This window comes from Podarcis filfolensis (genome assembly GCF_964270895.1).
Source record: "Podarcis filfolensis genome assembly, chromosome: 2".
Taxonomy (NCBI): Eukaryota; Metazoa; Chordata; class Lepidosauria; order Squamata; family Lacertidae; genus Podarcis; species Podarcis filfolensis.
The window spans coordinates 116,125,741-116,137,555 of record NC_139605.1 but is presented as its reverse complement, the minus strand read 5'-3'; the positions used below and the strand labels follow the sequence as shown (position 1 = coordinate 116,137,555).

Below are 11,815 nucleotides of genomic sequence, written 5' to 3'. Positions count from 1 at the left end.
GGCCTTTTTACCTGCCCTGAAATCATCTGTCTCAGCAACAGAACCTTCTACAGAGAGTTTTGCCAGGGGGGAAGGTAGCTGCTGCCCTCAAGTTCACAATCTAAAAACAGCACAAAAGGAAAATGATTGGGGAGGGAGGAGGAGACGAGCAAACTCAGGTTCAAGGTCTTAGTTACACGTTGTCCTAATAATAAGCCAGGATGGAAACATTTCAAGGAGAAGAGCCATCAAGATCTGCTAACAACCTGATATGCCATCTGCTGCCAGCTGACAAGATGATGGAGTCATTCAAAAGGGTTGCTCAGGAGAATTAGGATGAATGAGGGAAAGACACTGAGCTGAGTCACAGAATAATATCTGCCAACGTCAGGAGATGATTTGCATGAATTGGCTGTTGCTGATCCAGTACGGCAGAAAAGACTTTCATAGCACCTGAGATACAATGCATTTCAGTGGCGTCATTTCACACATTCAGCTGCCAGTCACTGAGTACAGAAAAGTCAAATGATATATGTGTAAAAACATCCCCAAAACACTGAGCTCCAGAAAAGGCTGGCATTTGCCACCTTCCACACAGAAGCCTAATTTCCCTCCCAAAATTTCTTTCACAAAAGGTGCCCCTGAAAAGACATCTTAGAGCTGCACTTTCTCCTGAGAAGCCCTACATTAGAAGGGTGGGGGTTTGACTCCACTGACAGACCCTCCAAGTGTCCCTGTTTTCCAGGGACAGTCCCAGATTTACAGAAGCCGTCCCGGTTTCTGAGTTGATTCCAGAATGTCCCACTTTTCCTTAAAGGTAAAGGGACCCCTGACCATTAGGTCCAGTCGTGACCGACTCTGGGGTTGCAGTGCTCATCTCGCTTTATTGGCCGAGGGAGCCGGCATACAGCATACATGTGGCTAGCATTATTAAGCCGCTTCTGGCGAACCAGAGCAGCGCACGGAAACGCCGTTTACCTTCCTGCCGGAGTGGTACCTATTTATCTACTTGCACTTTGATGTGCTTTTGAACTGCTAGGTTGGCAGGAGCAGGGACCGAGCAACGGGAGCTCACCCCGTCGCGGGGATTCGAACCGCTGACCTTCTGATCGGCAAGTCCTAGGCTCTGTGGTTTAACCCACAGCGCCATCTGCATCCCTCAGTTTTCCTTAGGATGTTCCTATTTTCATCGGATAAATGTTGGAGGGTATGGACCCGAGTCATCTGAAGGCAGCCTTGTATAAGGAAGTTTATAAAATGTTTAATGTGTTATGTTTTTTATATATGTTGGAAGCTGCCTAGAGTGGCTGGGGTAATCCAGTCAGACGGTTGGGATATTATTATTATTATTATTACTATTAAGGAATAGGATGTCCCTGTTTTCATCAGATAAATGTGGGAGGGTATGCACTGCGTTCCAATCGCTCACAAACTAGCTACAGATTTTAAATGCGCTGCAATTCTTTTGTGCATTCGACACACTTAGGACCATCAGCTTTCAAAAGGTGCGAACACACAGGGGGAGCAGAAGTGAGATCATGTCAGTTAGAGCTGAGGCAATCTCTCTCTCTCCCCCCCCCACCCAAAAAAGGCTTCCAAGCCACACTCATTCAGCCCCATCTCAGGGTTCACCGCATGCTGAGAATGGTTCCCTAATTGCAGGCTCCAAAGAGAGGCGGCCGGGCCAGGCTTCTGCTAGCCACATGAGAAGCGACACCGGGGTAAGCGGAGGCTCTCCGGGTCTGGCTCGCGGCCCCCACCCCACCCCCATCGCAGACGTCATGTGGCAGTGATTGAGCTGTGGTTGCAAGACCTCATCAAAGCCACGGTCCCTGTGCACAACAAGCTGCATACGCAGCAGAGGGGGGGGACTGGGGTGGGCGGGGGTAGAGAGAGATGACTACAACATCCAAGCAGCTCAGTTGAAAGGGTTAAAGGACCTACTGCCATCCGCATTCTTAGGAACTGGGATTATCTGCCACTATCACTTTGTTATAAGGAAAAAACACGCTCCTTTTCCCTTATGGGGGACCCAAGAGCCCATATAGAATCCTTTAAGTGGGTTCCCTATCGGTAGGAGAAAATAACAGAGTATACTGAGAAGCAAAATGGCTAGTAAGCCTGATCTTTATTGTAATAGAAAGTAAAAAGGTAAAGGGACCCCTGACCATTAGGTCCAGTCGTGACCAACTCTGGGGTTGCGGCGCTCATCTTGCTTTATTGGCCGAGGGAGCCGGCGTACAGCTTCCGGGTCATGTGGCCAGCATGACTAAGCCGCTTCTGGCGAACCAGAGCAGCACACGGAAACGCCGCTTACCTTCCTGCCGGAGTGGTACCTATTTATCTACTTGCACTTTGACGTGCTTTCGAACTGCTAGGTTGGCAGGAGCAGGGACCGAGCAACGGGAGCTCACCCCATCGCGGGGATTCAAACCGCCGACCTTCTGATTGGCAAGTCCTAGGTTCTATGGTTTAACCCACAGCGCCACCCGAGTCCAGTATTGCAATTAATCCAAACTGCGGCAGCTAGACTGGTGACTGGGAGTGGCCGCTGGGACCACATAACACTGGTCCTGAGAGATCTGCATTGGCTCCCAGTACGTTTCCTGGGAGTCACTTTGGACTCACAGCTGTCCATGGAGGCTCAGGTTAATTCTGTGTCCAGGGCAGCAGTCTACCTGCTCCACCTGGTACGCAGGCTGAGACCCTACCTGCCCGCAGACTGTTTCACCAGAGTGGTGCATTCTCTAGTTATCTCCTGCTTGGACTACAGCAATGCGCTCTACATGGGGTATCTTTGAAGGTGACCCGAAAACTGCAATTAATCCAGAATGCGGCAGCTAGACTGGTGACTGGGAGTGACCGCCGGGACCACAAAACACCGGTCCTGAGAGAGCTGCATTGGCTCCCAGTACGTTTCCGAGCACAATTCAAAGTGTGGGTGCTGACCTTTAAAGCCCTAAACGGCCTCGGTCCTGTATATCTGAAGGAGCGTCTCCACCCCCATTGTTCTGCCTGGACACTGAGGTCCAGCACCGAGGGCCTTCTGGTGGTTCCCTCCCTGCGAGAAGTCAAGTTACAGGGAACCAGACAGAGGGCCTTCTCAGTAGTGGTGCCCGCCCTGTGGAGCACCCTCCCTTCAGATGTGAAGGAAATAAGCAGCTATCTTATCTTTAAAAGACATTTGAAGGCAGCCCTGTTTAGGGAAGTTTTTAATATTTAATGCTGTATTGTTTTTAACACTCGATTGGGAGCCGCCCAGAGTGGCTGGGGAAACTCAGCCACATGGGTGGGATATAAATAAATTATTATTATTATTATTATTATTATTATTATTATTATTATTATTACTGCTGCAACAGGGTCCCCACTCCCCACAGGCAGGAGGAAGGAGAGAACCCAGAACAATGGTGTGCAAGCCCTTATATAGACTTTTGAAATTGCCCACCCTGTAGCTCAAGACCACCACCTAAAACATCATACATACACCACAGAAAGAGGCTGTCTACAGCAGAAATCCCGTCTTGCAGGATACCTGACAATGGTCACTGATTGCTTTACCTGGGCAGCCTGGCCATTCTTTTGTGATGGTGAATACTTTAGCTCCTGAATCCAGGTCACAGGCTCGCCCTATTCATAAACAAATGTGCCCTTAAGACAGGATTTGTAAGTGAAAAGACAATGGAAAGGCTTTCCCCATTTCCCTCCCTTACTGCAGAGGAATATCTGAGGTCATTGGGAGAGTCAAAATGGCTTCAGGATTGCTCTCCTATACTATTTCAGACACATGGTTTATATACTTATGTATGTGTTTGCCTTGTACATTTATGAACATTTCATTTATATTTGACCTTAGAATTCTTGTAACAGCTTCTTTGTAAAAGCATGTAGAAAGGAGCTTCACACGTAACAAGAATCTCTGCACGTGCACTTTCTCTCTGCTTGTAGCCTTGCTGCAGGCGGGGAGGGAAGGAGCGGGTACATAGTTTGGGGATACTTCTGGATGCTTTGCTGTCACTTGAGGCTCAGGTGCCTCAGTGGCCTGGAGTGCCTTCCATCAGCTTTGGCTGGTGGCCCAGCTGCACCCCTATCCGGACAGGGATAGCCTAACTACTGTTGTCTACGCTCTGGTAACCTCAAGGTTAGATTACTGCAACACGTTATATGTAGGGCTGCCTCTGAAGACAGTTCAGAAACTCCAGCTGGTGCAGAATTCAGCAGTCTGGTTGCTCACAGGGGCAAGACAGTCTGAGCGTATTACGCTGATCCTGGCCCAACTGCACTGTCTGCCAATTAGTTTCTGGGCCCAATTCAAAGTGCTGTTTTTGACCTTGGACCATAGCTGTCAACTTTTCCCTTTTCTTGCGAGGAATCCTATACGGAATAAGGGAATTTCCCTTAAAAAAGGGAAAAGTTGACAGCTATGCCTAGGACTCTGCTACACAGCTGCAAATAAAATGTGTTGTAGAGTGCAGTATACAAATGTGACACTAGATGGCGAAAGTGAGCTGTGCCAAATTTAATGCATTTTTCAAAACGCTTTTTTTAAAAAGCATTTTCACAACTTTTTTATATGTAGTAATAATAATAATAATAATAATAATAATAATAATAATAATAATAATAATAATTTATTTATACCCCGCCCTTCTGGCTGGGTTTCCCCAGCAACTCTGGGAAGCTTCCAACAAAATATTAAAATACAGTAGTCCACCAAACAATAAAAGCTTCCCTAAACAGGGCTGCCTTCAGATGTCTTCTAAAAGTCTGGTAGTAGTTGTTGTCTTTGACATCTGGTGGGAGGGCATTCCACAGGGCGGGTGCCACTACCGAGAAGGCCCTCTGCCTGGTTCCCTGTAACTTGTAGTGTGTAGATTCTACCCTATAAAGCCTTAAATGGCTCAGGACCACACAGCTTCAAAGACTGCCTCTCCCCTTATGAACCAACCCAGACCCTGTGATCATATTCTGAGGCCCTTCCTCATTGATCTCCTCCACGAGAGGTCCAGAGGGTGGCAACACAAGGATGGGCCTTTTCTGTGGTGGCTCCCTGTTTCTAGAATGTTCTCCCCAAGGAGGCCTGCCTGTCACCTTTATTACATATCTTCAGGTGCCAAGCGAACATGTTTTCTTATAACCAGGCCTTTGGCCGATTAACATTCTATGGCTTTTAAAATGTGTTTTTATGTTGTGATCACACACATACGCAAAGAGGACTGAATCCAGCTAAGTCAGGGTGAAAGCAGAATAACTTTTGTCTGCACTATGGAACTTCCCTTCTCTCTCCTCCTTCTATGTGCCCCTGTGCCCCCCCCCAAAAAAAATCTGCTCTGGAGGGATGGTGGTAAATCCAAAGAAGATTTGGGGAGGTGCAGGGAGAGGAGAGGAGACGACGGAAAGAAGGAGGAGTTCTGTTGCACTTGGGGAACTCATTTTGCTTTCACAGTGGCTTAGCTGGACTTAACCTAAACCATGGGTAGGCAAACTAAGGCCCGGGGGCCAGATCAGGCCCAATCGCCTTCTAAATCCGGCCCATGGACGGTCTGGGAATCAGTATGTTTTTACATGAGTAGAATGTGTCCTTTTATTTAAAATGCATCTCTGGGTTATTTGTTGGGCCTGCCTGGTGTTTTTACAGGAGTAGAATGTGTGCTTTTATTTAAAATGCATCTCTGGGTTATTTGCGAGGCATAGGAATTTGTTCTCCCCTCCCCCCCAAAAAACCCAATATAGTCCGGCCCCCCACAAGGTCTGAGGGACAGTGGACCGGCCCCCTGCTGAGAAAGTTTGCTGACCCAAGTCCTAAACTGTCCTCAGGAGGGCAAATTGCCATCCTTCTGCTGAACAAGACGCCCAGCAGAATTTGCACTGAAGGCCTCTGGAAGCACACAGCCTCTCTGATGAGCATGAATGCCATCCTTTGAACTTGGCCTCCACCCATGCAACTGAATGTGGAGGCATATCTTTCTTTATTTGTTAAAGCATTTCTGTTCCAAAGCATGGACATTGGTGCTGGATGATCAAACAGGCAAAGTAGGCACAGACTTATGGGCCTTTTAGGGGCCCCGTGGCAACAGATCAAAATAATATTGATTTGATCTTGAAAGAAAATTACAATACAATTATGTTCAATAACATAATACAAAGGGACATGGGTGGCACTGTGGGTTAAACCACAGAGCCTAGGACTTGCTGATCAGAAGGTCGGCAGTTCGAATCCCCACGACGGGGTGAGCTCCCGTTGCTTGGTCCCTGCTCCTGCCAACCTAGCAGTTCGAAAGCATGTCAAAGTGCAAGTAGATAAATAGGTACTGCTCCGGTGGGAAGGTAAACGGCGTTTCCGTGCGCTGCTTTGGTTCTCCAGAAGCGGCTTAGTCATGCTAGCCACATGACCGGCTGTATGCCGGCTCCCTTAGTCAATAAAGCAAGCTAAGCACCTTTACCTTTTTAACATAATACAGTCGTACCTTGGATCCCGAATGCCTTGCGAGTTGAACGTTTTGGCTCCTGAACGCCACAAACCTGGAAGTGAGTGTTCTGGTTTGCGAACGTTCTTTGGAACCCAAACATCTGATGTGACTTCCGTAGCTTCCGATTGGCTGCGGAAGCTACCTGCAGCCAATCAGAAGCCGCGTCTTGGTTTTGGAAGTCAAATGGACTTCCGGAACGGATTCCGTTCGACTTCCAAGGCATCACTGTATGTCAATTTGTTTCTTGGAGCGGGTGGAGTAGCTATAAAGAAACGAGTGCTTCTGTTGTTGTAAACAAAAATTGCCCTTTTCCCCTTATGGGGTATCCAAGAGCCCATATAGAGTCCTTACACAGGTTCCCTATTGGTAGGAGAAAATAACAGAGGCCAACCAGAGAATATTGAGAAGCAAAGCAGCTAGTAAGCTTGATCTTTATTGATCTGTTGCAACGGGGTGCTCCCCTCACTCGCAGGAGAGAGGAGGGACCCAGAAAAAAGGCATGCAAGGCCTTATAAAGACTTTTGAAATTGCCACCCTGTAGATCAAGACCACCCCCAGAAACATCATACATAGATCACAAAAGTGGTGTAACCTAAGACCACCCCTCAGATACATCACACCTACATCACAGAAAAGGCTGTCTAAAACAGAAATTGTTTTTCTCCTGTTGTTGTTTATCTCCTGTCTGGCAGGTTACTTGATTGGATTGCCTGGGGAGCCTGGCCATTCTTTTGTAGTGATAAATACTTAGTTCCTGGGCCAGGTCACAGGCTCACACCCTATTCATATCTTAAATGTGTCCTTAAGACAGGATTTGTGAAGGAAAAGACAATGGGGAGGCTTTTCCATTTTGACCTTGCAGAGAAAAGATTTGGTCAGTTTAGGAACCAAAATGGTTCCAGACTGGCCTTCCTGTGCTGATCTATGTATGTGCTTGGTTGGTGCGCTTATGAACATTACCATATATCTAGGACCTCAAAATTCCTATCACACTGTGTGCATGCTAGTCAGTTACCCTGGCAAAATGTGAAGCTTTCCCTAAGCTGTGCAAATCAAATCATTTCCTCTTGGCACGGGTGTTTCGCGTTCAACGCCACTTTCCCTCTTCCTGCCTCTTGTCTTGCCCTGGCTCTGCTTCTACTGTATTTGGGTCCTGGGCCTGTTGCTGCAGCGGGGCGGGGTGGGGCGAGCAGGCCTCTCACTAGCTTCTGCACACCTGCCCAGGTGCACACCTGACACACAGCGTTTCCTGAGTCTGCAGCCTTTTGTCCTACCCCTACCAGGCACACCTAGGCTCATTTTGGCAAACTATTTGCATGGGGAGTCAGGACCCCCTGCATAAAGGGACATTGCGGACGGACCCCTATTTGTTCCAATTTTTTTTAGACGTCCACTCCCACGCACAAAAGCACTGTTTGGCACATTGGTGCGTGCCTCCCTGCTTCCTTTGCACCCAGCTGAGCTAGTGTAATAACTTCCTGTAGAGGGCAGAAGTGCACATAAAGTGTAGATTGGGAATTTTTTTGCGTATACATGTACAGGACCAGCTGGTTTTGAATCTGCACCACATGGCTTTTGAATCTGCAACCTGATTGGCCTACAGGAGAATCCCGGAATCAGCCAATCACATGGGGCCCATTGTGTAAATAATGTATATAAAGCAGACATTCTGGGGGAACTTCCATTCCTCCTCACCACTATGAGCTGAATAAAGAGCATGAAATCCACTCTTGACTCCGAATATATTTCATGGATGTTACTGAACTACAACTCCCAATGGGAGTTGTAGTTCAGCAACATCCAGAGGGTCAAAGCTTATTTGCTCCTCATCTAGACGGTGTAGGTACATTAAATGGTTGGTTCCCTTCCACTCTTGCTGTTGTGATTCATCCTGTGTCTCACCTTCTATCTCCCTATCTAGATTAAGTACCAAAAAACTTTCTCAAATGAGAGGCGTATGTGGAATACCAATACATGGACACCAATTATTTTGCATATGTTATTGGAGAGCCGTGAACTCCAGATGGCCCCCCATTCCCTTAAGATTGGGCCGGGGACAATCAGACAACAAAAGACTCCTATTGCTACAGGAAGGCTGACTGATGTTCTGCAATTTCTGCTTTGATCAGCTACTAGTTCTTGTTGTTTAGTCGTTTAGTCGTGTCCGACTCTTCGTGACCCCATGGACCAGAGCATGCCAGGCACTCCTGTCTTCCACTGCCTCCCGCAGTTTGGTCAAACTCATGTTCGTAGCTTCGAGAACACTGTCCAACCATCTCGTCCTCTGTTCTCCCCTTCTCCTTGTGCCCTCCATCTTTCCCAGCATCAGGGTATTTTCCAGGGAGTCTTCTCTTCTCATGAGGTGGCCAAAGTACTGGAGCCTCAGCTTCAGGATCTGTCCTCCCAGTTCTTAGATTTATTTATTTATTTATGCATACATGCACATGATTGCGATAAGAACACGATAGCTTACAGCTTTATTATTTGCTCACTAAATAAGCAAATATATATATATATATATATATATATATATATATATATATATGGCTTGAAAAGTATGCCACAGTCATCATGCCCTAATTTTACTGCCCCCACTTCTGGGGTCTGAAATTATAGCCATCTATAAACACATGCCTTCCCTGAATTTAGGTGCATATTATAACATGCACCTAAACTCAGGGAAGGCATGTGTTTTTCCACCTCAGGCGACAAAATACCTTCAGCCAGCCATAGGGACTCTTTATCAGACATTATATATGCCTTCTCATACCAACCAATTCTGCACAGCCCAAGACATTTTGCCGCCTGAGGTGCAGGGCAAGATAACCCTAGTCCATGTGCAAAAGGCAAGCAGCTGCGTTGTACATCAACACCGTCGAAGGGGCAGCGTGCTCCGCTACACCCGAGAGATGCTGGCTAGATTAGGGTTGTCTGTGTGATGTGCTCAGGTGTCTCCCCGTTTCTGCTCCCCCTGCAGCATCTGCTGCCTGAGGCGACAGCCTCACTCTACCTAATGGTAGGGCCGGCCCAGACTGAGGCAATCCCCTGAGCCTCTCTAGCCCCTCTGCAGTGCCGCAGCATTTATTTACGACTGCCGTGCGATCAAAGGCTTGACACCCTTCTCATCCGAAGCTGCCTTCGCCAGCTGAGGCACGCTCGCTCTGTAACGCATCGGATCGAGAGCCAGCCTGAAGGGTTCGGCTAAGAGGAGTGCCGATGTCAGGAAGAGAGCGAAGCCTGCAATTATAAGCCACATGCTGACAGGCAGAGACTCCCGCACGTGCGTGTCCCTCTCCGGCGTGTTAATCCCAACGCTTTGCAACTTTCCTTTCGCAAGATAGCATTCCCTTGGCTGCTTTCCATCCTTTCTTCTGACAATGGGCTGCTTCTGTGAGCCTGTCAGCGAAAGCCAGGCCCCTTCCCAGGAGGAACTGGGCTTCGGGGGGGTGCGGAGGCGTGCAAAACCCTGCATCCCAAGAATCTCAGCTTTCACGTTCAAGGAAGTACATTTCCCAGCTCTTCAAGCCCCCAAGATGGGCCTGACAGTGATGGTGTGGGGTGAGGAGGAAGAGGAGGGAGTGTGCATGGCAAGATCTCAGCAGTGAGTGCTCAGCTAACTTTGCAGCAAGAAGGCTATTTCAGTATACAGTCAAACCTTGGTTGTCCAACGTAATACAGTCATACCTCAGGTTACAGATGCTTCAGGCTGCGGTTTTTTTGGGGTACGGACCCCCCGAAACTCAAAAGTACAGGAATGGGTTACTTCCGGGTTTTGGCAGTCATGCATGTGCAGAAGCACTAAATTGCGCTTTGCGCATGTGCAGAAGTGCCGAATCACAACCCACGCATGCACAGACACGCCGCTGAGGGTTGCGAACGCTGAGGGTTGCGAATGCACGGATCACATTCGCAACCCGAGCGTCCACTGTATGTTCTGGAAGACCGTTCGACTTCCAAAACATTCGACAGCCGAGGCGTAGCTTCCGATTGGTTGCAAGAGCTTCTTGCCCTCAAGCGGAAGTCGCGTCGGACATTCGGGTTCCGAAAAACATTCGAAAACTGGAGCATTTACTTCCGGGCTTTCGGTGTTCGGGAGCCGAAGCGTACAATAATGGAGGCGTTCGGGAACCGAGGTTTGACTGCACCCTCCAATATTCCTCCAATGAAAATAGGAACGTCCTATGCCATAATAATAATTAGTGATGTTTTTGTAGCATTAGAAGGGACCTGGAGAGTCATCTAGTCCAACCCCTGCAATGCAAGAATATGCAGCTGTCCCATATAGGAATCGAACCTGCAACCTTGACGTTATCAGCACCACACACTAACCAGCAGAGCTATCTCCCCTCCGTCCTTTTAAAGATGCATATATCTCAATTCCATTGTGTGTGCAGCAACTGTGACTATTCCTCCCACGGACCTCCAACCTGGGAGAGGTGTTCCCTCTCTAGACGGTTCTTTGGTCTCCAGATGTGCGAGAGGCCTTGTCCTCTCTCTGTGCTCACGAGAGAGAAAGTTAAAGTGACTGGGTTCAGGGCTGCCTCTCTCCGCACCCCCCTGCGGAACTCTTGCCAACAGCAGCACAGAGGAGGGGTTCTGACTCTTGATATATCCAGGAACTGCATTTCTGTGGTTCTAACCAAAATTGCTGGAACCAAGTGGCGGAGCCCAATGGCGCTGCCTTGCCCACGGCCCAGCCTTTGGTGGTTACAGCCCCGGTACCAGGCATTCTCCCTCCCTCCCTCCCTCCCTCCCACCCCCCAGGCTCCTTTTCAAATAACGGGAAAGGGTCCCCCAGTTTGCAACAGCGAATCCTCCTCTGTGTGCCTGCTGCCTTGCCTCTTGTTGCAGAGAAGGAGCTCAGGGGCACATGAGTGCAAACAGCCTCTCCAGCTGTGCAGGTATATTCTGTGAGTTAAGGGTGGCTACTAAGCTGTCGAATGACAACTCCCATCAAATGACAACTCCCCCCAGCTATTGGCCATGCTGGCTGGGCCTGATGAGAGTTGGAGGGTCATAGGTTAACAGCCTAAAATCAAGTGGTTGTGAGTGATGCGCTTCCGTGGGGGATTGGCTGGTATGCACATGCTCCTTCTTTGTTTATGCGCTTAGCTAGACCAAGAAAGCTAAGAGTTCCTTCCTTTGGGCACTGCAGATGCAAAGCTATCAAGAGCTTAAGAACTGCCTTGCATACATGTTCTACCGCGTGTGGTGGACGTGCAAGATAACAAAAGCATTCTGGGAAATGATATACAATGAGTTGAAAACAATGTTTAAAATAACGTTTGTGAAAAAAACAGATGCCCTTTTAGGTGCAGAGATACCAAAGGAGCAAAAGCAATTACAGTGGTACCTCTGGTTGCGAA

The 11,815-nt window shown here is 48.3% G+C and overlaps 2 protein-coding genes across 2 annotated transcripts in view; one reads left to right on the top strand and one right to left on the bottom strand.

The window, feature by feature from the left end:
- Positions 1-1,110, bottom strand: part of SP7 (Sp7 transcription factor) — an 84,395-nt gene extending 83,285 nt beyond the window's left edge. The window contains 2 exon segments of the mRNA XM_083599426.1: positions 12-100; positions 246-1,110. Coding sequence (XP_083455552.1) covers positions 12-26 — 15 coding nt within the window. The 5' untranslated portion in view covers positions 27-100; positions 246-1,110.
- The window catches only part of LOC310755954 (leucine-rich repeat-containing protein 3-like), a 220,576-nt gene that overhangs the window by 164,170 nt on the left and 44,591 nt on the right, over positions 1-11,815 (top strand). The gene's annotated exons all lie outside the window — the stretch shown is intronic.